Genomic DNA, 24,629 nt, shown 5'->3' with positions numbered 1-24,629 from the left:
CTTCCGGGTCATGTGGCCAGCATGACTAAGCCACTTCTGGTGAACCAGAGCAGTGCATGGAAATGCCATTTACCTTCACGCCGGAGTGGTACCTATTTATCTACTTGCACTTTGACGTGCTTTCAAACTGCTAGGTGGGCAGGAGCTGGGACCGAGCAACGGGAGCTCACCCCGCCACGGGGATTCCAACCGCTGACCACCTGATCGGCAAGCCCTAGGCTCTGTGGTTTAGACCACAACACCACCCACATCCCTTTTTACATGAGTAGAATGGGTCATGTTCACCCCCCAAAAAAATATAGTATGGCCCCCCACAAGGTCTGCTGACTCTTGTTATATACAGTACCTCTCAGAGAGAGAGAGAGAGAGAGAGAGAGAGAGAGAGAGAGAGAGAGAGAGAGAGAGAGAGAGAGAGAGAGAGAAAGCAAACAAGCCCACAGAGGTGGTTGCAACTTGGATATAGTCCTTGCCCTCCACCCTCGGTGCCTAGAGACAGTCAGCAAGAGAGAGGAGTTAGGAGCTGCAGTCACCCCCTTTTCTTGCTTGATTACAGACCCCCCCCCCAAGCTTAGAACTGCCTCCCCCCACCTGGTACCCTCCAGATGTGTTGAACTGTATCTCCAACCTTCCTCATCATTGGCCACGACGGCTGGGGCTGCTAGGAGTTGTAGTCCAACGCACCTGGTGGGCACCAGGCTGGGGAACGTTGGCTCAACGGGTGAAATGCTGCAGGGTGCCTCAGCGTTTCTCCCAGGGGGCTTCTTGGTTGGAGAGTCCTCCTCTCTCTACTTCTTTTTCCAGGCTCTGCTGCCGAGCATGGGAAGCAAGGAAAGTTTGCTCTCCGCTGGTCCACCACGTCTTCTTACCAGCAGCAGCAGCCGTCGCTGACGATGCTTCCCCAGTTCCCCTTCCAAAAAAGGGGGGCCGCGCTCAGCATGCTCCCCCCCAGCCTTCCTTAACTCCTTGCACAGCTCGACCCTCGGCTGTGTGGGGACCCCAAAAGCAGCCTGCCTGCGCTGGCTACTCTAGCCCGGGCGACAAAGGCGAAGAAGCGCCTCAGCAGCGCGTCCGCTGTCCTGCTGCTCTCCCGCCCAACTGAGAGAAGTTGGGCGGCAGTTCCTTAACTGAGGCGGGGGCTCCGCTTGAGCGACCCTCCCGGCGGCCGTGGGACTAGGCAGGTGGGCTTGGGGCGGGGCTTGGGGACCCGCCTCCGCTCCGCTGACGCCGCCGGGGCGAGGGACTGGGGGTGGGGGCTGCTGGCGAGGCGGCGGCTCCTCTCGGGGAGAGTGCCAGAGGGTCGCTGTGGGAGCTGCTGCTGCTGCTGCTGCTGCGCTCCAGGGGGATCCGCGCCTTGGTTTGGGCGGCCGCGTGGAGCCGAGAGAGGCGACATGGGTGAGTTAGTCCGGGCGGAGGGGAGGAAGGAAGAGCCCTCGTGGCGGAGAGACGCGCGAAGTTGGGGCTCCGGGGAAACTTCGACGGGAGTTGGCAACTTCCCGCCCTCAGAGCAGTGGCGTTGCTTCCTGGCGCCTCGCTTGAAGCGGGACAGAGTCGGCTGCAGCGACGAGCGACCCCCCGTCCTGTCTTTCCCCCCACGACCGGGGCAGGGGAGAGGCGTGAGGGTGGGGAGGTGTTTTTTTCTCTCCAGGAGACGTTATTTCTGTAACTGGTTGTCTATGGGCTGCGAGGTTAAAAGGCTCGAAAGAAGGTTGCATTTAAGGAGACCCGCCGTGAAATGGAGGACGGGGGTTAGTCACGTCCCTCGAAGTTGTAGAAGTAAAAGAAAAGGGGAGGATTTGGGCAGGAGCAGCTCGCTCCGCTTCAGAGACCCTAGAAGCTCTCCTGGCAAAACAACAACCAACGAGTCTCCCCCCCCCCCCTTACAGCTGCTCATGCTACCAAAGCCCCGCCTTCTGCTTGTTTTGTTTACTTGGGGTTTACTTGTTTACTAGCTCAGGGTGGTCTTTCGCTATATTCGGCAACATAGCCCCTGGCACAATAACAGTGGCTTTGTTACGCTTTAGTTGGTTTTGCAAGGCTTCCCCAATTCCACCACGTTATTGCTGTACAACAAAAACCCGACGAAAACTAAGCAGGACACTTTAAAGGGCTAAAGGATTCCTGCGGGAAGTTACTGGGTATGCACTGACTGGAAATAAGCAGTGTGACCACTCCAAAGTTTTTCCATGTGTATGCAGGATTGCAGGATTGGTACTGCTAGCAGAACCGACACACCCACTAGGCAAGATTGCCTCAGGTGGCAGGATCCACAGAGGCAGCAGATCCGGCCTCTAACACATTGCCTGCCAATGTGGCATTCATGGCTGCGACATGCTCCTTGGAGGCCAGATCTGCCACCCCCTTGCAGCTCCTCCAGTGCTGCCTCTGCAGGGCCTCTGATGACTAGAAGGTGCTGCTGGTCTCTTCCCACCCCTGGGGAGGAAATGGCAAGGGCTGCACTCTGGGGTCTACTGGGCTATGCACCTGCCTGGCATGATTCAAAGTGGATCCCTTCTTCCTTCCTTCCCCACAGTGGCTTTTGATTGCCAGTTCATCTGTTGGATAAGGTTGATTTGATTTTCTAGCTTTGTTCTCGGTGCATTTTTTCACTGGTGGGGCCAGGAACTATGACAACGATGCCATTTTTTGGTTCACCTTAGGTGTCAAAATGTCTTGGTCTGGCCCTAGGGTAAAGAGTGTCCAGGGCAAGGCATACCTTTAGTTCACCTTACCCCTGTGGTCAGCATTGTAAGGCCACCCAGAGGGTTATGGGGCCCGGAGTAGGTGTGGTGTTGGGAGCTCTTCTGCCTCCCCTCTGCAAAGACTCGTGCATATGTGCACAATGCTGGGGGTCACATGCAAATGTTGTTACATGCAAAGACCACAGATTCTTGCAGATGGATAGATGTGCTTTGTTCTTTCTTATGTTCTGTGAACCGCCCTAAGAGCTTGTGATGAAGGGCAGCATATGATATGTTGATGCTGTATTGTTTTTAATATTTGGTTGGAAGCCGCCCAGAGTGGCTGGGGAAACCCAGCCAGATGGGCATGTATGTATGTATGTATGTATGTATGTATGTATGTATGTATGTATAAATTATTATTATTATTATTATTATTATTATTATTACAGTATTATTATTATTATTATTATTATTATTATTATTATTATTAATTCCATGGGGATAAGGAAATTGGGATAAGGTTTTACTGCCTCTTCCAGATTCCAACCCCCATCTGGCAGAACTTCCTTTGACTTCCTGGGGCTCAGTCTCACAGGTCTCCATGTTGTGGCCTGCTGCTGGCCTTCACCACTACTCACTCAGGAAGACTTCCTCTCTTAAGGCCTGGCCTCACACCACTCCTACACATTTTCCTATGGTAACTACCACAGAAAATCTCTCTCCGGTGGCACCTTGCCCAAAAATATTAGGTGGCATTCAGTAATCATTAGTAGCAGGCCTGGAGCAAATTGTCCCAGTTGCCCCAAGCCCACGTTGAGTGGCTCTACAGTTTCACAGTGTTACTAAGTTGTATGTGCAGGATGTATGTATGTATGTATGTATGTGCTTGCTTGCTTGCTCAGCTTGGCCCATCCTTCAGCTCAGTGGCAGATCACTGCAAAAAGTATTTATTTTTTAAAACACCCACCCACTGAGTTCACCTACCCTTAAGGCAGCCCCACCACCCCAGCAGCATCATGAGCACAAATAAGAAGAAGAAGAGAAGAAGAGTAATAATGAATGTGCAATAAAAAGGAAGACACCCTTAGTAAGCCATGTATATCTTGCCATTTGTCAGAAGGTCCCAGAACAGTTTACTACAGAACAGCATAACAACCCCTGGCTACTTAAGGTGTTCACTCAGAAGGTGTGAGGCAAGCTTTGGACTTAAGATGTGTCATGTGAGACACGTGCCAAAAATTTGGAGAGGAGCCCAAAATCTTCCGTCTACGAAATGTATTTAGTTGTGTAGGCAATCAGTAAGACTTTTCTGAGTGGGTTTGTGGGTGTAGGCTCAGACCATTAGGGGTTGTTGTATCTAATTAGCTTTTTAAACTTTGCTGTCTGTTGGTACAGGCTAGGTTTCCACCATTGATAAAAGGGCATTAGGTGTTTTGCCAGAATTCTCCCGACGCTATGAAGTTATATAGTTCAGTGATGAATGTGAACAAATGTGCCAGAATTGCCTAATAAATGATCCGCCAGTGTTTTGTAGTAGGATTGGCAACTTTCCCCTCTTGGCAGGGATTCCGCAAAATGGGAACATTTGGGGTGGTGTTTTATTTTATTTTATTTTAAAAAAAACAATACTCCATTTTCATGTTTGGGTTGCTGCATTCTGTACACATAGTCCGTGGTTGTAAACATATGGAAATTTGAAGTTTGTTATATCATGTGTAAGACACATCCATGGTTAGTTTTACTAATCGCTGTAGTGACATGCTGGGAAAAGGTTCAGAATACCAGTTTCTGATATTCTCTGTTCTCCTCCCCACCCTTGCCTAGTAATGTCAACCCTTTCCTTTCATAAACATAACTCCGTTTCCTTCCCTTGAATAATGACCCACCTTCCCTCCAGCAGCAGGCCTCACCATTGGAACAATAAAAGTGCTACCGTATATACCACTTTAGAGGCAGCTTCTCTTATTAATGCTACATTAATGCTCCTGCCCACCTAGCGGTTCGAAAGCATGTCAAAGTGCAAGTAGATAAATATGTACCATTCTGGCGGGAAGGTAAATGGCATTTCCGTGCACTGCCCACATGACCCGGAAGCTGTCTGCGGACAAATGCCGGCTCCCTCAGGCAGTAAAGTAAGATGAGTGCTGCAACCCCAGAGTCATCCACAACTGGACTTAATGGTCAGGGGTCCCTTTACCTTTTAAGAGCATTATGGCAATGGAACAAGCAGTACTTGGGAGCATGGGAACCAACTCCTAGGGGCTGAGGTCCCTTCCCCCTATAAAATATTTGAGGGGGCTGCCCACCCAAGTTGATGGGCATTGCCATTCAAATGGTGTGTGTGCTGCATCGTGTGATTAATTATGCTGGGTGGGGCTTACCTGTCCCCCCTCATATTTTATTCAGGTTGGCACCCTTGTTGGGGACAGCATGGATATTTTTTTTGAGGTTCAACCATGTATTGACATTTCTGCTTTCAGAATATGGACCTGTCTTTAACCTTTGTACTTGTAAAAACAAATCCCTTCAACTTGTGCGGGTGTGTTTATGTGCAGTATTCTGACTAAACATTAGGAAGAACTGGTTTCTTTGGAAGGTGGTAGACCCTTCTTCGATGCAGGTTTTTAAACATAGGTTGGATGGCCAATTGTCAGGGATTCTTTAGCTGTGATTCCTGCATTTCAGGGGCCCCTTCCAACCATACAGTTCTATGTTTTGTTGTCCACTATGATTAACTAGGGTTTAGGCTACAAAAGCTAAAACCAGAATAGCCACAGACTAGCTGATAGTCCGTGAATAGTCAAGGACTAACATGAGTTTGACCAAACTGTGGGAGGCAGTGGAAGACAGGAGTGCCTGGCGTGCTATGGTCCATGGGGTCACGAAGAGTCGGACACGACTAAACGACTAAACAACAACAACAAGATATTTCAGTTTTCCTACTTCTTGGGTCCTATGCGTATATGAATTTAATGCACTAATGACCATTGCAGTAGGAAAAGCTTAAGTTAATAAAACTAATTTTAATGGAGGTGAATTGCATGGCTCTTCCCCATTGCTCCCCCCCACTCTGTCTGCTTTGATTTGTTTTTCCTCTACTAGGAAACATCCCATCTCTGGAAGCAAGGCAACAGTTCACTGCTTCCAAAGAATGTCTTGAGTCTGAATGTAGTTCCAAGATACAACAAGTACCGCTGGAGGAGAAAATCAGATTATACTTTTTCATGCAACAGTGCCCATAAACTGTGGAATCTAGAGTATTAGTTATTTTTAAAAAAAGGACAAGGAGAGGGGTAACAAAGTCAGCTGCAATTTGTTCGTAATGATTCTTGCCTCTTTTTTATTCCTCTGTGTCTCCAGTACTTGATGCCAGCATGCATGTAAATTTTGACTGACAGTAAATCACTAAGTATTGTAAAGTCTTCCTGCTCTAGTGGCTTAGATGTTGCCAGGATACATTTTCTGAAGATAGCTTTTCCTGGGCCAAAACTATTCTGCCTAGATAATATATGAAATTTCCTAGAACAATAGTTCCTAAATGTGTCTTTTCTCTCTCTCTCTAAAAAAAGCCTAGGGGAGAATTTATGCCTGGTATGGGAGATCCATGACATGATCTTCTGACATATTTTCCTTTGCTTCGAAGCCCCTTGCCAGGTGAGGGTGTGTGTGCTAAAGTAATGTGGGGGAGTTACAGAAACCATCCTTCTCAAAGTTTGTTAGCTGGCTGCAGGTGGGGAAAGGTGTAAATACAGACATTATGTCTGTTCTCCTGATGGTGGTTATTAGCACTTTGATAAGGGAGCAGCACAGGGGGAAAGGGTTAACCTATTTCCCCAGTCGCAGTTCCTTGACTTGAATTACTAGTACCCCCCTTCACAAGTGCTTCAAAGTAAAGAAAAGCCTTGTGATATTTGATCACATATGTCCTGCCTCATGAATAGTGTGGTCCTAAAACCACAATCCTATGGACATTTACCTTGGAAAAGGACTGTAACACACAACACACATACACATACTTGATATAGCTTTTAATCCATTATTGGATTAAATATTCATGCATTTGCACATGGACAAGCATGGAGGGGGGGGAATGCTTTAAAATAATTTTTATTCGTGCTTCATCAGCAACTGTCTTGTGTGGAAAAATGCTGTCAATGTATTTTGTATGTACTCACATTAAGAATAAATTTAAATCTGCTCTCTGGTTTGTGAGTACTTTTTACACCCATCAAGGTTTTCAATAGATTATTTTCCCGTTAAGTTAGATAACAGAGGAAGTTGCCTTCATAGAATCATAGAATCATAGAGTTGGAAGAGACCACAAGGGCCATCCAGTCCAACCCCCTGCCAAGCAGGAAACACCATCAAAGCATTCTTGACATATGCCTGTCAAGCCTCTGCTTAAAGACCTCCAAAGAAGGAGACTCCACCACACTCCTTGGCAGCAAATTCCACTGCCGAACAGCTCTTACTGTCAGGAAGTTCTTCCTAATGTTTAGGTGGAATTTTCTTTCTTGTAGTTTGAATCCGTTGCTCCGTGTCCGCTTCTCTGGAGCAGCAGAAAACAACCTTTCTCCCTTATGCCAGGTCAGACCGTTGTTCCATCTAGGTCAATATTGTCTACACGGGTTGGCAGTGGCTTTCCAAGGTTCAAGGCAGGGGATTCTGCCAGCTGTACCTCAAGATGCTGAGGATTGAACTTGGGACCTTCCATATGCAAGATAGATGCTCTACTTACTACATAATTACTATCCTGTCCAATTGATTGTCTAAAACTGCAGTCCCAACTCCACTTACAGTGGTGCCTCGCAAGATGAATTTAATTCGTTCCGCGAGTCAATTCGTTTTGCGAAAAATTTGTCTTGCGAATCGCGGTTTCCCATAGGAATGCATTGAAATTTCTTTTTTTGCCCATAGGAACGCATTAATTAAATTTAAATGCATTCCTATGGGAAACCGCGATTCACAAGATGAATTTTTCGCAAAATGAATTCGTCTTGCGAGTCACCATCAGATAGCAAGACGCATTCGTCTTGCAAAAAATTCGTCTTGCAGGGCATTTGTCTTGCGAGGTACCACTGTACTTGGGAATAAACCTCAATGAACTCAATAGGACTTGCTTCAGAGTACAGGACTGTGTTGTAAATGTTGCAGATCTTAGTGAATAAACATGCATAGAATCTAGTGGCATATAACAAGTATCCATTTAAATTCCCCCCTGCCATACATTTTCTTATGGTTTCTTATGTAACCTCCAATTAAAGCGTTGCCTCTGAGTAAGTTATACTTAGAGTAGACCCATTTAAATAATTTGATTGAATCATGATTAACTGGTCTGTTTATTTCAGTGGGTCTATTCTGAACCATGGCTTAAACAGAAGCAACCCAAAGGTTGATTACATCTGATGCAGTGAAAGTAGAAACAAATGCATGAAATTTATACCTGTTTAGTTCTTCATGGCTGGCTGTGTGTGCTTTAAAGAAGCATTCATTTTGGCACCATGTGATTCAGGAGAAGTTTAGACAATCTGGCAAAGGAATTGGAAGAGCTCTCAAAGGATCATGTAGGCTGGGAAGGGGGGAAATCGCAGAGAAGAAAGTTACAAAGTTACTATACAGTATACAGTATTTGAAAAAGGAGACAATTGGTTGTTTAGTCTTCTCTACTAGCCTGGGAAAAGAAGCAATGAGTTTAGATTATAGAAAGGAGATGTAATGTAAACATTAAGAGAGAAAAACCATAGCTTTGGGATCAGTTTAGCAATGTAATAAATTACCTTGGAAAGGAAAATAATGTTCTTCCATGGAGTTTTAATTTTATTTTAAAGTTGGATAAGCATACATTGGGATGGTTTGTGTATAGGACAGGGGGGCCCATACATAGGCTCTTAATTCTGTGTCTATTTCATAGAATCATAGAATCATAGAGTTGGAAGAGACCACAAGGGCCATCCAGTCCAACCCCCTGCCAAGCAGGAAACACCATCAAAGCATTCCTGACAGATGGCTGTCAAGCCTCTGCTTAAAGACCTCCAAAGAAGGAGACTCCACCACACTCCTTGGCAGCAAATTCCACTGCCGAACAGCTCTTACTGTCAGGAAGTTCTTCCTAATGTTTAGGTGGAATTTTCTTTCTTGTAGTTTGAATCCGTTGCTCCGTGTCCGCTTCTCTGGAGCAGCAGAAAACAACCTTTCTCCCTCCTCTATATGACATCCTTTTATATATTTGAACATGGTTATCATATCACCCCTTAACCTTCTCTTCTCCAGGCTAAACATACCCAGCTCCCTAAGCCGTTCCTCTTTAGGCATCGTTTCCAGGCCTTTGACCATTTTGGTTGCCCTCTTCTGGACACGTTCCAGCTTATCAGTATCCTTCTTGAACTGTGGTGCCCAGAACTGGACACAGTACTCCAGGTGAGGTCTGACCAGAGCAGAATACAGTGGTACTATTACTTCCCTTGATCTAGATGCTATACTCCTATTGATGCAGCCCAGAATTGCATTGGCTTTTTTAGCTGCTGCATCACACTGCTGACTCATGTCAAGTTTGTGGTCTACCAAGACTCCTAGATCCTTTTCACATGTACTGCTCTCAAGCCAGGTGTCTCCCATCCTGTATTTGTGCCTTTCATTTTTTTTGCCCAAGTGTAGTACTTTACATTTCTCCTTGTTAAAATTCATCTTGTTTGCTTTGGCCCAGTTGTCTAATCTGTTAAGGTCATTCTGAAGTGTGATCCTGTCCTCTGGGGTGTTAGCCACCCCTCCCAATTTGGTGTCATCTGCAAACTTGCTCAGGATGCCCTCAAGCCCATCATCCAAGTCATTGATAAAGATGTTGAACAAGACTGGGCCCAAGACAGAACCCTGTGGCACCCCACTAGTCACTACTCTCCAGGAAGAGGAGGAGCCATTGATGAGCACCCTTTGGGTTCGGTCAGTAAGCCAGTTACAAATCCACTGAATGGTAGCATTGTCTAGCCCACATTTTACCAGCTTCTTTACAAGAATATCATGGGGCACCTTGTCAAAGGCCTTGCTGAAATCAAGATAGGCTACATCCACAGCGTTCCCTTCATCTACCAGGCTTGTAATTCTGTCAAAAAATGAGATCAGATTAGTCTGACATGACTTATTTTTCAGGAACCCATGCTGACTTTTAGTGATCACAGAGTTTCTTTCTAGGTGCTCACAGACTGTTTGCTTAATGATCTGCTCTAGAATCTTTCCTGGTATTGATGTCAGGCTGACAGGGCGGTAATTGTTTGGGTCCTCTCTTTTCCCCTTTTTGAAAATAGGGACAACATTTGCCCTCCTCCAGTCTGCTGGAACTTTGCCTGTTCTCCAGGAATTTTGCCTGTTCTCCAGGAATGTGCTGTGTTTCCCCTGCTGAATCATCTGCTCCATATTCTTCAGGTCGGGCGTTGTTTTCTTTCTTGGAGAAGACTGAGGCAAAGAAGGCATTGAGGAGTTCTGCCCTTTCTCTGTCCCCTGTTTGCATTTCACCATCTTCTCCTCTGAGTGACCCCACTGTTTCCTTGTTTTTCCTTTTGCTACGGACATACCCATAAAAGCCCTTTTTGTTGCTTTTAACCTCTCTAGCGAGCCTGAGTTCATTCTGTGCTTTAGCTTTTCTGACTTTGTCTCTACACGTGCTGGCTATATGTTTGAATTCCTCTCTGGAGAATTCCCCCCTTTTCCATTTTTTGTACATATCCCTTTTAAATCTTAACTCAGTCAAAAGTTCTTTAGATAGCCAGCCTGGCTTCTTTAGGCACCTTCCATGTTTCCGTCTCATTGGTATTGCCTGAAGTTGTGCTTTTAATATCTCCCTTTTAACAAACTCCCAACCATCATGAACTCCCTTCCCTTTTAGTATTACTGTCCATGGGATTTCACCCAGCGTTTCCCTAAGTTTTCTGAAGTTGGCTTTCTTAAAGTCTAGAATTTGGACCTTAGTATGCTTGGTTGCTCCTTTCCGCTGGATAATAAACTCCAGAAGAGCATGGTCACTCCCACCTAATGATCCTGCCACTTCTACCCCACTAACCAAGTCATCACTATTGGTTAGGACCAGATCTAAAATGGCTGATCCTCTTGTTGCTTCTCCCACTTTCTGGACAATGAAGTTGTCTGCAAGGCCAGTGAGGAATCTGTTCGACCTTATGCTCTTGGCTGAGTTTGGGCATAACATTGCAGCTGAAGTGTAGTATTTTCATTGTTCCAATGACATAAGTACAGATAACACACAATCAAGAACTGACAATGTAGAACTTACCATGTTTTACTATATCAATTGTACCATTACTGGTGTTATCCAGACAGTGTTTGCTTTTGATGCCAGACGTACTAACTTTGAAACCTCAGTAGCTTCTTATGTGAATTAATTTTCAGCTCTAAATATGATTGCATATTCAATGGAATCTCTTCGTGGCGTGTAAATCATGCTTTTCTACCTCTCCTATCTTTTTCTTCTTGAACAACTCTAAGCTCTTATAATGATAGCGTGTAGTATGTGTGCATCCAAGGGGTTTTGTTTGTTGGCAGATCTCTAAGGGTTTTTTTGGTTACAAAAGAAGTATACATTGTATACTGAAATGTTGGGATTTTACTAGAGTTAAATATACACACACTATTGCTTTTACTGATAAGTTGTGTGGTACAGTCCCTAAACAATGAGTTACAAATCTGTACACCCCCAGTTTGAATCTGGCCCTTGCAATGAACTTGCTAGTTGGTCTTAGGTCTCTAGCCCCCTTTCTGCTGTATGTGGGCTGTCTATGCAATTGGTTTGGGTGGGCAAACATATGGAACCAGCAGTAATATTATGAGTAGCTCAGTGAATCTGTGTCCATTACTGTTATTTCATTGTTTCCTTTATGTATTAACAATATAATTTTAGACTACCTTGCAGAACTGTAAGTATTATAGCAAGAAAATATATGTAAATTGTTTTGAAAATTTTGAAAGAACTAGATCAGGGGTGGCCAACTCACAAGAGACTGCGATCTACTCACAGAGTTAAAAACTGGCAGTGATTTACCCCCCCCCTTTTTGGGGGGGTTCAGGTCAAAGTTGTTGAGTTTTTTCAGGGAGGACGTAAAATGTTGAGCTTTTTTAAAGGGAGCAACAGTTGTTCAGCTTCTTTGGGGGCAGCCAATGATCTACCAGTGATATACCACAGACGTCCAGTGATCTACCGGTAGATCACGATCTACCTGTTGGGCATGCCTGAACTAGATGAATATTGTTTATTATTGTTACTTTTTATTATACTTTATCATGCAGATAGCTACAAATGACAGGTTAAACAGCAGCATTTCAATTGTCCCCTTTAAATTTGTGTTTGCTTTTGCACAGTAAATTCTTGTGGCAACAATATCCAAAACTCCCTCCTCTTGAGATATTACTCATGCTTTTTTCACCAATTGGAAACTGCCAGACATATGTTTACAATTGCAACTCAGCAAAGTCTCTGGTGGGTATTAAAATATGTTGTGTCAGGACTAAAAGTTATGTACAAACAGTAATGCCTATGCATAGCTTGGTATTTAAATCTTCATTGAAGAAAATTAACATATTAACTGATGACTGCTCCTGAGTACTAAGTGCTGCAAGATCTTCACCCTTGGCAGAATTAATATATGTTGCTGTTGCCTTGGTTGGAAATGAATCTGGTGCTCAAGAGCATAGGAAATACAAGTTATGCCATTACCGATAAAGCACAACTCCTTTGTGTTTAACTTATCAAATCCCCTTAGAGCAATTTGCAGTCCTTTGTTAGAAAGCTTTTGAAACCTTGCTGGTGTGCCAAGTTCAAAAAGAACTTATTTCACTGCATATGTTTGTCCTGTGAAGTCCTCCCCCCTTTGTTAAAAATAATAAGAAAGGATAGATTCTGAAAAGTGCTTTGAAATAGCAGTACTTTCTTCAGTAGAGCCTCTGTCTTCTGCATTTTGAGCTGCCTTCCTAGGCTGTTAGAGAAGATAATTGCAGATTACTGAATTTATCTCTTTCTTGTAGTGGAATATGCAAAAAAGACAGGTTTTTCTTTTTCTTTTTTGACCAAAACTGCAAGTTAGGCTTTACTTTTTTCTTTCTTTACTTAAAACACATCTCACATGTTATTCATTACAATTTTTTTGCCATATAAGCAGTATATAAATGAATAAAATAAATGCAATTCCAAAGTGGGTTACAAATTAAAATAAATTGGGCTATGTCATAAAAGAACATAAAGGTATTTACAGCTAACAGCCAATCAATGTTGGTGCTAAAGTCCACAAAAGGTCTGGAATGGATGAATAACCAGGTCTTCAGCTGGCATTGAAAGTTTAAAAGAGTAGGCACTAGCCATATCTCAAGGGAAAGGTGTTCAAAAGCTGAAGTGCCACCACCGAGAAGGCTCTCCTGCATATTGCTAAATATTTAGCAGGTCTCAGCTAAGGATCACACAGCTAAGAGAGCCTCCCTCAGCCAATTTTTAAAACAAATCATCCAGCTTTCTCACATTCAATTTAGTTGTAATGTAGCATGACTATAAACTAGTTGTAATGTAGCATGACTATAAGTAGCTAGAAGTTTGGGCTTCCATGTGAAATTCATGTCCAGTAATAAAATGCATTCCTTAGGCAAATAGCTTCATGCATTTGCTACCATGCAATCTTGCTCTGAAGAGTTTCCATTTGAAACTGAGAGGGCATGGAGACAGGGCCGGCTCTAGGTATAGTCCCGGTGGCGCGGGGCGCCAAGGTGCTGCGCGGAAGCCATGCTGCGTGCTCTCTGCAGTGTAACTTTTCAAAACTTTGCATTTTTGCTTCCTGTTTTCATCATTGCATACACATGTTTTCAAATATATTTTACTCAATTAGTTTTGATTCATACCTTTTAGCTTCAGTCCTTTCTCTTTCTAGCTAATTTTCTCCAAATAATGCATGGAAGTGATCCCCTGACTGAGAACCACTGCTCAAAATGTATTTCACAACAGGCAGAATATACCCTTCAACCTTTTGTTTCCTTCCACTCTGAAAACCTTTTGTGAAACAAAACTCTTGCCATTAAGTAAAAACAAATTACACAAAAGCAATAAAGCAGCCAGCTGAAAAATAGGAGTTAATTTACATGATATGTAGGATGGATCTTGCATGCAGAAAGCTGGTTTCAATTTTAAAAAAAAGATTTGCTTTTAATGTGCTTAAGTTCCACTTGTTTGTACGGTAGTTGTCATTGCTATAGAAGTAGTATTGAGTACACAGTGCAGTAACTTGCAGGAGTTCCATACTGGATTGTGGGGAAAATGTTTGAAAAAACAAACAAACAAACAAAAAACAGTGGAAAAGAATCCATCTGCATGTTAACTTGTAGAAATATGTGAACCTGTTGTTCAAAGTGGTAAAATACTCTGAAGTACTCTCTAAACAACAGACTACTTCAGAGAAAGAGTTATACTTCCTCTGCTGTTGAGATTACTTAAAATTAACTAGCATGCAATAAACAAAATGAGATACTGGCACTTTAATAACACAAAAATGTGTGTGTTTATAATCTGTCAGATTTCTTGCATTTAATAACACTTTTGAAATGACCACATCAATCTGCAAATAAGAAGAATTTGTGGACAGGAACCATATATGCTTATAACCAAAATATAATTTGCCACATGATTTATACAATACACTTATTAGATAAACTTTCTGCAGTCTGAAACATAACATGACCTTAAGTTTCACCATGGAAATATGCTCATCAGACTGTGGTGGGATCTATGTGAAAATGCTTTTTTTTTTTAAAAAAAAAAATGCATTGAATTTGGTATAGCTTACTGTCTCTATCTAGTGTCATGTTTGTGTATCACACTTTACAGCAATTTTAAAAACATTTCATTTCCAGCTGTATAGCTGAGTCCTGTATATATAGTTTTGATAGAAGGGTTACCTCCATCTTTTATTTGCATCAATGTATTATTTGAAGTTGTAATGTAGAAGCAGTGGGCTGGAGGACACATTTGAAATTTTGAGTACGGTAAGTTCTGTGGGTTCCACTCACAAAATGGCCATAACCCAGAAATATGTGGTTTGGGGCATGGCATAACAAAATGACTGCTATGGGATCAGGGCCGGCTCTAGATAGACCCCCGGTGGCATGGTGAGCTAGGGCGCCGGGCCGGTAGGCAGGGCGCCACGCGGAAACCATGTTGCGCCCTGCGAGGGCGGGGGCGCCAGAGCGATCTCCGCCCCTCAGCACCAGGGTGCGCGACCTGCTCGAGACTGCCCTGTATGGGATTATGGCATAACATACTGGTAACATGACTGAAACATCTAAAAGATAGGCAGGGGAAGAGGACCCACAAAAGGTGCGGGCCTGCCCCTCACCCATGATTTGTGGATTTTAGAGGAAATACATGTTGCCACAGTTTACAGGTACCATAGGAGGTACTGGTGAGCATACTGGAAGTAGCAACTGCCATGCTGCTGACCCTGTAAACAGGCCTGAGCAGAGAAGGGGACAGCCAGGTACACTTGCCCCAGGCCTTGGAGAGCTAAACCGGTTGCCCCCCCCCAAAGGGCCTGCTGGACTTATGCTGTCATGCCAAGAACTTTATTCTAACAAGACTCCCAACCTGGCCTCTAACAAGCTTTATATGGGCCTGCCCATAAGCACTCCGAATAGAACACTAACAATTTGGGGCACTTAGTTTGAGACTACAAAATCCTAAATTACAAGGCAGTGATTTCGCATTGCTGTTGCTACTACAGTGGTACCTCGGGTTACGAACCTAATTTGTTCCGGAGTTCCGGAACCGTTCTTAACCTGAGGCGCGCTTTAGCTAATGGGGGGCTGCCGCGCTGCCAGTGCACAATTTCTGTTCTCATCCTGGGGCAAAGTTCTCAACCTGGAGCAACCACTTCCAGGTGAGTGGAGTTTGTAAACCGAAACTAGTTAAACTAGTAAACCGAAGCTAGTTCTCCATTTTGCTGCAGCTTTTACCACTTGCTGCTGCTACAAATAAACCACCATTGGCTGCAGACGGGAGTGCTAAATTCCATGCTCAGTTTCTTGGTTTTTTAAAATCACTGTTGGCAGACCCGTGCAGAACTTGTCTAAGGCAGGAGTCTTGTTTGAGGCCCGGGGTGTTCTTGGCATGACCAGCATATGTCTGGCAGGCCCCTGGTGTCCCCCTCCTCCCGGCTGACTTAGCCCTCTGAGGCATGGGGCAAGTGAACCCAGCTGCCCCACTGCATGGGCCTGACTCTTGCTGCCTCTGCAGGACTTTTTCATGACAGTACCAGAAAAAGTGGCCAAATTTAGCACCCCCGGTTTCTATCAACATGTTCCTTATGCTGATCCTTAAGCTGCTTTTATTTTGCATTGTTGTAACTGTTCTGTACAGTGGTGATTTTGTTAGCAACTTTGAGCATGACAACGACAATGATGGATTTTAATCATCTTGGCACTAACAAGGGTTGATAATAACTCTGGCAGCTTGGAATGGAAGGAAATGATGTGATGATTTTCTCTTCCTGCCTTCTTTTTTGTTACCTAGAATGAATCTAGATGGTTTACTGTACCTTAGAAAACTGGACAAGAGTTGTGTGTGTTTTATTTTGAATAACAGTAGTTATTCAAAATAAAAAAATTCCTTCAGTAGCACCTTAAAGACCAACTAAGTTTATATTTTGGTATGAGCTTTCGTGTGCATGCACACTTCTTCAGATACACAGTGTGTGCATGCACACGAAAGCTCATACCAAAATATAAACTTAGTTGGTCTTTAAGGTGCTACTGAAGGAATTTTTTTATTTTGCTTCAACTCAGACCAACACGGCTACCTACCTGTAACTAGTAGTTATTCAGTCCCTTTCTGTTGCAGGAAACCAGCAGTAAAAATACAGTAAATAAACAATGTAACACAAGTCATTCCAACCAGCAGAGGGCAATATACCTTTATGTACTAGTTTCATATTGCAAACTGGAGCTACGTGTGAAATTGATTGTTATTTTGTTCTTCCCTTTTTTGAAGAAGAAGAAAAAAGCAGACTTGGTAAAAATAACTTGTAGACATTAGTATACTTTAAAACCACTGCAGGTTTCTGTCTTAATCCACTGAAAATGAGGCTTTTCATAATTTGTGCCTGATTGGTATAGCTGCTTGGGACTATGGTCTCTTGCATATCTATCTGTCGATTTTTATAGTCATAGAAATTTCACAATAGGGAATCAGAGGCTCCATCAACTCTCAGTCTACACAATCAGTTTCTACTGCTTGACCTTTGACATTTCCCTCATGCTTTCTTTTTCTCTACCTCTCAATCTCATCTGAAATAGGACTTTTGCTGCCCTTTCATGAACTCAAAACCAGCTGCCTGAGGGAGGTGATCCCCTCACTCTGCTTAAGGGTAGGGCAGCCCTGAATGGAGAAATACACACACTCCCAATGTGGTTTTAGCTTACACATCTCCGGAGGGACTAAGTGTGAAAAGAAAGTGTTGGCCATGATGGGAAAATGCACACCACATTTCCTTTTGAAGCTCTTCCTGAATGAATTGTTGGTGTTAGGAGATTTTCATAGATTTGGTTTCATGGGTACCTAAGCTTGATTAGAAACTGCTGCCAATAATGGTGGCTTGATGTGTGTGAAGTAATAATAATAATAATAATAATAATAATAATAATAATAATTTATTATTTGTACCCCACCCATCTGGCTGGGTTTCCCCAGCCACTCTGGGCGGCTTGCAACAAAGATAAAAAAATACATTAAACAATGTGACCTAGGGCTCAGAACTGTAACACACCACACAAATCTTGTGGCACGAATCTAAGATAGTGAGAAATGATCATTACTTTTTACTTGCTAACTGCAAGGAAGGTGAGTCTCTTCTCATTTTGTTTAAATATATCATACTACTAAAGGGCTTACATATAATGTTTCATGCTTTACTATGTATTACGGAACAAGTATAATAATGCAGGAATAGAAAAGTATCTCGCTCCATTAAACCAGCACTCCACTTGGAAGGAAGTTGCAATGGACTCACCAAACTTGATTCTTAATAAGGTCAGATGCTAAAATATACACATGGCTGCAAATGAAAGCAGCAGTGTTATGTCTAATTCCCTTCCCCTCGGTAACCCATATTCTGGCTTCCTAAAATTGTGCATTTCCCTGGCTCCTAGCAGCCAATGGTGTGTCTTCCTGCCTCTATCAAACATCTCTGCAGTAACATTTAATGATGTGCTTCCCCTCCGTTAAACAGCATGTTGTCTAGGCCTCTTGCCACCCTTGCTGCTTGGTTGCTGGCTTGTCTACTTACCTACCTGCCATTTGCCCTGCTGGAGTTGGGGTGGCTGCCTTTTATGTGGGGTGTCCCCATGTGAGTGTGATGCAGTTTGTGCAAGAATAGGGACCGTTCCAGGGCTCTCCATATCATGAGCAATTTATGAATGCTACACTTCCTGTGGGGAGCTGCTACCATGTGGATTGCATATGCTAATTACATACTCATTTAAGGATGTCCACCTGCAAACAAATGGTGGTGTACAAAGATTACGAGGGAAATGTTCTGTTCAGTTAGTGCTTGTCCTGCAGAAGCGGCTGCATGAGATTGCAACTATAAAAGATATTGGCCTAGATAGACTTGACTAGCCTATAATGCAGCTTTATATTCTTCTGACATTTTAACAAAAGAGCTTTCTTTTTTACAATGTTAATGGATTTATGTGTATCCATTGACTATGAGCAATATTGAAGCTCCTTTTTTTAATCCCCTGAAGATCATAATGAATTTTCAGAGACAGCAAAAATTAAATGAGTGTAATTAAGTGTAAATTAATTTCTGAATATCATGCGTACTGGATTCCCATGTTGTCTGAAAGTCTTTACCAGGCTCAAACTATATGTTAAGCTAATCTTTCTTCCCATGGGTGAAGAAGCAGTTTGGGAAGAGTGATTGCAAAAAGAAAGAAAGGGGGGGGGAGACTTGGAGGGTTAAGGGTTAAGGCTTAACCTTTAAGCAGTTTCTCTCAGCATGTGGCATGGTTCACTGCAGAAGTCATCCCAAGCTATTTGCTGTGTAAGCACCTTTCTAGAGAACATTTGTTCTCTGATTATAGCCCATTTAGGAACTGGACCACATAGGATGAACTGTGAAATAGACAGTTCTGGTGTCTATAGGTGAATCAGATTCATATCATGTTATAAAGAAGACTTACACCATTTTTTTCATCTGCACTGCAAACCCACATTCGTCAGCCAAACACAATAGCAAATAGAATGTTGTTTTGAACAGAGTCAGGATACATAATTCTAGGCCCTTCTATGGGACGGCCTTGGCTAGCAAAGAAGAGATTACTACGGCTGCTATGATATGAATGATCTTTTATTTTTAAGTTATTGAAATATCTCAATGATCAGCAAAGTATATTTTCCTTCTGAGAGTTAAAATAATATATATATGACTGAAAATGAAATTGTAGGTAGGTGCCGATGGAGGCCATCAGTGAGAGTGGTAGGTCCAACTGCTGCATATAAAAAGGCCATCCAAGTGCAAATAGTAGAGAGATATTTACCAACTTCCAGTTTCTGAGACCTGCTAGAGTTTGCCAGCCCAAAATTGAAAGATTGTGTTTCTGGCTTTTTCAATTGGGTCAATTTCCTTTCCTTTCTTTTTTTGAAGCTGTTAGTAGGTTAACTTCCACGTCCACAGTGACCACAAATCAGAAAGATTCATGCGCTGATCAACCAAGTGTTCTGGACAATCCAATGACTATCCAATCTTTGTAAGGGCCATTCATCAGGTAGACCAAGTGCAACTCGTTTCCATGGCCAGGTATGAACACAGATCGAAATGATAGAAAGAATCAATGTCATCCAAGAATACTTGAAGCTACGACAACTGTGGCTAGGACTTTGTTAGCCCAAAAATGGAAAACCCAGGAGTTACCAACGATTGAAGAGTGGCAGACGAAAATGATGGACTATGCGGAACTAGCAAGACTGACTAGCAGGATCCGAAACCAGGGAGAGTCAAAGTTCCAAAAGGACTGGAGTAAATTTGTGGACTATATGGAGAAGAATTGTAGAAGTTTAAAGACACTTGCAGGACTGAAATAAATCCTACGAATTGACTTTAGGTAGAAGGAATAAAGAAACTGTGAGACAGGAATGGATAAGAAAACCGATTGGGGGGAAGGAGGGAAGTCAAAGCTCGGCAGAGCAAAGAAAATTGTAATAATTGATAATGCTTAGAAGAAGAAAAATGTGTTTATTATGTTTATTATGTGGTGTTGTGTTTGTGGTTGTATGTTTTGTTTTTGTTTAAATGTGTTTAATTGGAAAATTTAATAAATTGCCTTTTTTTAAAAAAAGAATACTTGAAGCTGTCCCACCACAACTTTCAAAAAGCAGGTATTTGTGACTGGTTGAAAGTTATTCCAATTCAAGGGATCCAGGGCTGGTTTTCTTTGGGAGTGGTTGCACCACTAGCAACAGAGTAAACATTCTCACTCAGACCAAGAAATAGCTGAAACTGCACACCCTTATTCTTTAAATGCAGAGGTGATGCAGTTTGAACTGGATAGCTTACATCATACTAATGTGTTTCTGGAAATCTGCACCAGGAACTTTGTACACATTGCTCTGCTTTCATTTGGACCACACCAGTGATGGTCCTGGACCTTCATATACACTGTCCAGGCTTGCACCGCAGGCAGGTCACTTTGGTGCTGCTAATGCAGTGGTTTGACTTCATCCCCAGAAGCGCACTCCATTGTCTCTTGAGGCAGACAGATGCCAACAAGTCCCCCTAGAGTGAATAAAATTTGCTGTGATTCAATAAATTGATCTTTTCAACTTTTGAGGTAGAACAAAGATGGCTATACATTGTTTCCAGACCCACTTTTTAAGTATTGTCATGCATCAGCAATGTTAAGAGTTAATTTTACCAATGTATAGCATTTGTTGTTTAACTTTTTTTCTACTGTATAGCTAAATTGAAGATCTGGTGAAATGGCAGGTTATCATTCAGATTTGCAAAATGTGTCTCGGTTACGACATGTGCTTGAAAATGAAACTATTTTCACCTACTCAGTGAAAAGAGCTGACGGACCCTTAAAGTAATTTTGTCAACATTGTGCAGATGGGAAAAGGGAGGGCTTGAATTGCACAGACCCCCGTTTGGCTGTGCAGTTAATCCATTGCACATTAAATGGTTGTGGCATGGTGGACAAAATATTTAGCTTTGCATTAGGAACACCTGACTTCAAAACCCTGTTTAGCCACAAAGTTTAACTGGGTAGGCCTAGAAAAAATTCTGTCTTGTTTTCAGCCTACTTCACAGGGTGATTGGAGAATCAAATGACCACACCCTAAGCTCCTCACAGAAAAGATGGGATAAATACAATGAAATATGGAAAAGTGGTCTGAAGATGCCCACTACTGATTGTTGCAAAAGCAGCCAAAGTGTTCATTAAGTGCCATGAATTACAGTAATTCTCATCCTATGTGGAGCCATGAAATGGTTGTTCTAGGAGGCCTTGCTGAATGGCTGCTAGGGTGAGGGAATCACTGTTCTATGGGAATCTAAGGGGTTGTAGAAATGTGTTCTAAGGGAACTTTGGGGGGGTCAGTATTTTAGGGGTTTACATGGAAATGAGAGGTGTTTATTCTAGAAGTACAGGATTTTTGTACCTTGTGTTTCTCTCCGATTATGGCACATACAGTTGTGTGAGAGAAAGAGAGACAGAACAAGATCACTTGGGAGAAATGTGTGTCACTAGCAGGACAGCATGTTACTACACTTATTCCTCTCCTTTGGGGGCGGGTATGCCTTATCCCCACTAGGGGATGAGCTGCTCCAATGTACCCCTGCCTAGCTCCAGTGGCAAACGAGCAAGAGAAGGAGCCAACTGGAATCTATGCTGATGCCGACAAAGCTCACTTTCCTTGTTGCTGTCTTTCCCCACTCTCAACCCAGGCTGGGCTACCCCCAGTGCACACCCCCATTTCTCCTTCCTTGCTTCTCTATCTTTTTAGTCACTCAAAGCTCAGGTCTGCACTTTGCTTCGATTGCAATCCTATGCTCTTGTGGGAATAAATCCTACTGAACTCAGTGTGGCTTTTGTCTGAGTACAGTAGACATGTACAGGATTAGGCTGTTACTATTCAGTAGAATGCGACCCAGGTGGCGCTGTGGGTTAAACCACAGAATCTAGGGCTTGCTGATCAGAAGGTCGGCGGTTCGAATCCTTGCAACGGGGTGAGCTCCCGTTGCTCGGTCCCAGCTCCTGCCCACCTAGCAGTTCGAAAGCACGTCAAATGCAAGTAGATAAATAGGGACCGCTCCGGCGAGAAGGTAAACGGCGTTTCCGTGCGCTGCTCTGGTTCGCCAGAAGCAGCTTTGTCATGCTGGCCACATGACCCGGAAGTTGTCTGCGGACAAACGCCGGCTCCCTCGGCCTATAGAGCAAGATGAGCGCCGCAACCCCAGAGTCGGACACGACTGGACCTGATGGTCAGGGGCCCCTTTACCTTTTTATTCAGTAGAATATGAAGTGGCACGAGGGCTTTTAAATCCAGTTTTCACTTTAAAACAAAACCATGGGGCTTCATAGCATGCTTGGAACACAGGCCTGTGCACTTTGAAAATGGCACCACAAAGTATCTCTCTGGAGAAGCAGCAACAGTTTAAAGAGCCCTTGTGCCAGTATGTTACAGTGGGCAGTAGCAGTAGATACTTTTAAATGCAAAGTGTGGGCTCAGGGTATATGCCAAGCGGTGGCAGCGGGATGATACTTGGAGCAGGTGAATTCAGGGCTTGGGCTCCCTGTGTGCAAGCCTAGCAACGCCTCTGGATGCAGTGCCATTGCTACAGGGAAACAGCAAGTGTCTATGTGTCAGATTGGAAAAGGTGCTTCAGCATAATGTCTGTATGTATAGTCCCAGAGTAAGATAAAGAGCTGCGTGTGTCACCAGATCCTACATAATTAATTTAAAAATGCAGCACGGTGTATTTTTAAAGCATTTAAGATTGTGTGGGTTGACATGTTCTGATATAAAAATGGAAGCAGTTACCTTAATGCACATCTTGCAGGAACAGTGCCACATAGCATAAATCACATAACATGAGTTTTCATTTCAGTTGTGTTCACCATTTTATGAAGCTCCATCTCTGCTTACATTTAAATAAACAGATTAATACAGGGATTTCATTAGCTTATTCAGCTAGTCTTCCTTTTACTCGTTCTCTTCTGCTTTGGTTACCATAGTTACTAGCTTAATCACAATGCAGAGAGCCGTTTCTAATTACAGTACACTATATGCCAGCATAAAATTAATTCTTTGAGTATCTTAAGTCACAAACAGCTTGTAGCTTGTTCTTTGGCATTTTATTACCATGGATCCTGAAGTAATGTATTAGCACATCCCATTTAATCTGAAAGGTTTAGTGAAAATAAAATTAGTCTGTGAGATGTATTGCTTTTTAAAAGCTCTTATTATGGGAAATTTCCTTCCGGGAAGCCATGTTTGTTCAAGAGCATTGCATTAAAGCCACTTTATATCTTTTTAGTTGTGTAAGGCCTTCTCATGCAGTGTTCTAAATGAGAGTCACTGCCCACTTATCTCAATACCCTGAGTCCCCACTAAAGTAAAAAAGAAAAGTGAAGAGCAGCCATGACAACATACCGTATTTTTCTGTGCATAACACAACCCCTTGTATAAGGCGACCCCTATTTTGGGGAGCCCTCAACTGTTGTTGAGCTTCTTTTGTAAGTTTGCTGAGCTGTTGAGCAGCTTTTCGAGGATCCCCCGCTCTGGCTGATGGAACTGGTGCCGTAATACACCGCATACTGGCACTCACCAAATACTCTTCCTAAGCGGGGAAGACTGGGTAAACAGCCTCCTCTCCGACATTTCCCTGCTACCGCTGCAGCACCAGCCCTCGCTTACTTAGCATATTAACCCGTGTATAAGATGACCCTCAATTTATCACATTTCCCCCCCCCCCCCAAGAATACATGGGAAATATGGTAAATCATTGCCTTTATTATTTCCACTTCTTACAGTAGTGGAATACCACACTGGGCTTTTTTGGTATAAAAGAAGCATAGAGTTAGTGGATTAAGTAGTTGCGGGAGGGGGAGGTGTCTCCATCTTGGTTTATTGATTATATTTTACTACAAGACATTTCAAAATAGTGCTTTATGCAACAAGCGTAACCGAGGAAGGTGGAGTACCTGAAATCCTAGAACAAGTGTTTGGCACTAAAGCGGCTTATTTGGTGTTGGCATCTCTATGCTACCCATGCTGATTGTACAGTACATATTTGGTCTAGCACAGGCATCCCCAAACTTCGGCCCTCCAGATGTTTTGGACTACAATTCCCATCTTCCCTGACCACTGGTCCTGTTAGCTAGGGATCATGGGAGTTGTAGGCCAAAACATCTGGAGGGCCGCAGTTTGGGGATGCCTGGTCTAGCAGCAGTCAATACTTACTTGATTCTGACAGTCCTGTTCCTACTTGAAGGTACTGGGGTGCTAGTGCCTTCTTGTGAATCTTTATAGCTGCTGGGAGATCAGTTGCTTGGAGTTGCCCTCACAATGCAATCCTATACACGCCTGTTCATAACTTAAGTCCCCTTTAGTTTACTCCCAGGTAGATTACAGAATTGCAGCCTAAACGTCTTCTTTTCAAAGGGCAGGATGATGTGCATTTTGCTTGCCTTATTGTCCTTCAAAATATGAATATTACAAAAAATGAAGCCTGACGTTGGCAAGTAAAATGAGAATATCTAAGCCACAAATATTTCATTGATATGCTGCCAGTCTGGTGAATAAATAATAATTTGGATTTAGCCAAGGAACAGTGATGACTAAAACATTCCAAGAATTAAACATGGACATGGCACAGAGGCAGGAAGGTCAGAAACCATTGGCTGAGGTACCTCATA

The 24,629-nt window shown here is 43.2% G+C and overlaps 1 protein-coding gene across 1 annotated transcript in view; it reads left to right on the top strand.

Annotated features, from left to right (window-relative positions):
• Nucleotides 1–1,246: 1,246 nt before the first annotated feature.
• GPM6A (glycoprotein M6A) overlaps nucleotides 1,247–24,629 on the top strand; it is a 198,349-nt gene continuing 174,966 nt past the window's right edge. The window contains exon 1 of the mRNA XM_060278716.1: nucleotides 1,247–1,392. Within this exon, the coding sequence (XP_060134699.1) occupies nucleotides 1,389–1,392 (4 nt within the window). The 5' untranslated portion in view covers nucleotides 1,247–1,388. The remainder of the gene's footprint in view (nucleotides 1,393–24,629) is intronic.

Source organism: Zootoca vivipara, chromosome 9 (assembly GCF_963506605.1).
Source record: "Zootoca vivipara chromosome 9, rZooViv1.1, whole genome shotgun sequence".
NCBI classification, from domain to species: Eukaryota; Metazoa; Chordata; class Lepidosauria; order Squamata; family Lacertidae; genus Zootoca; species Zootoca vivipara.
This window is presented reverse-complemented; position numbering and strand designations above follow the sequence as displayed.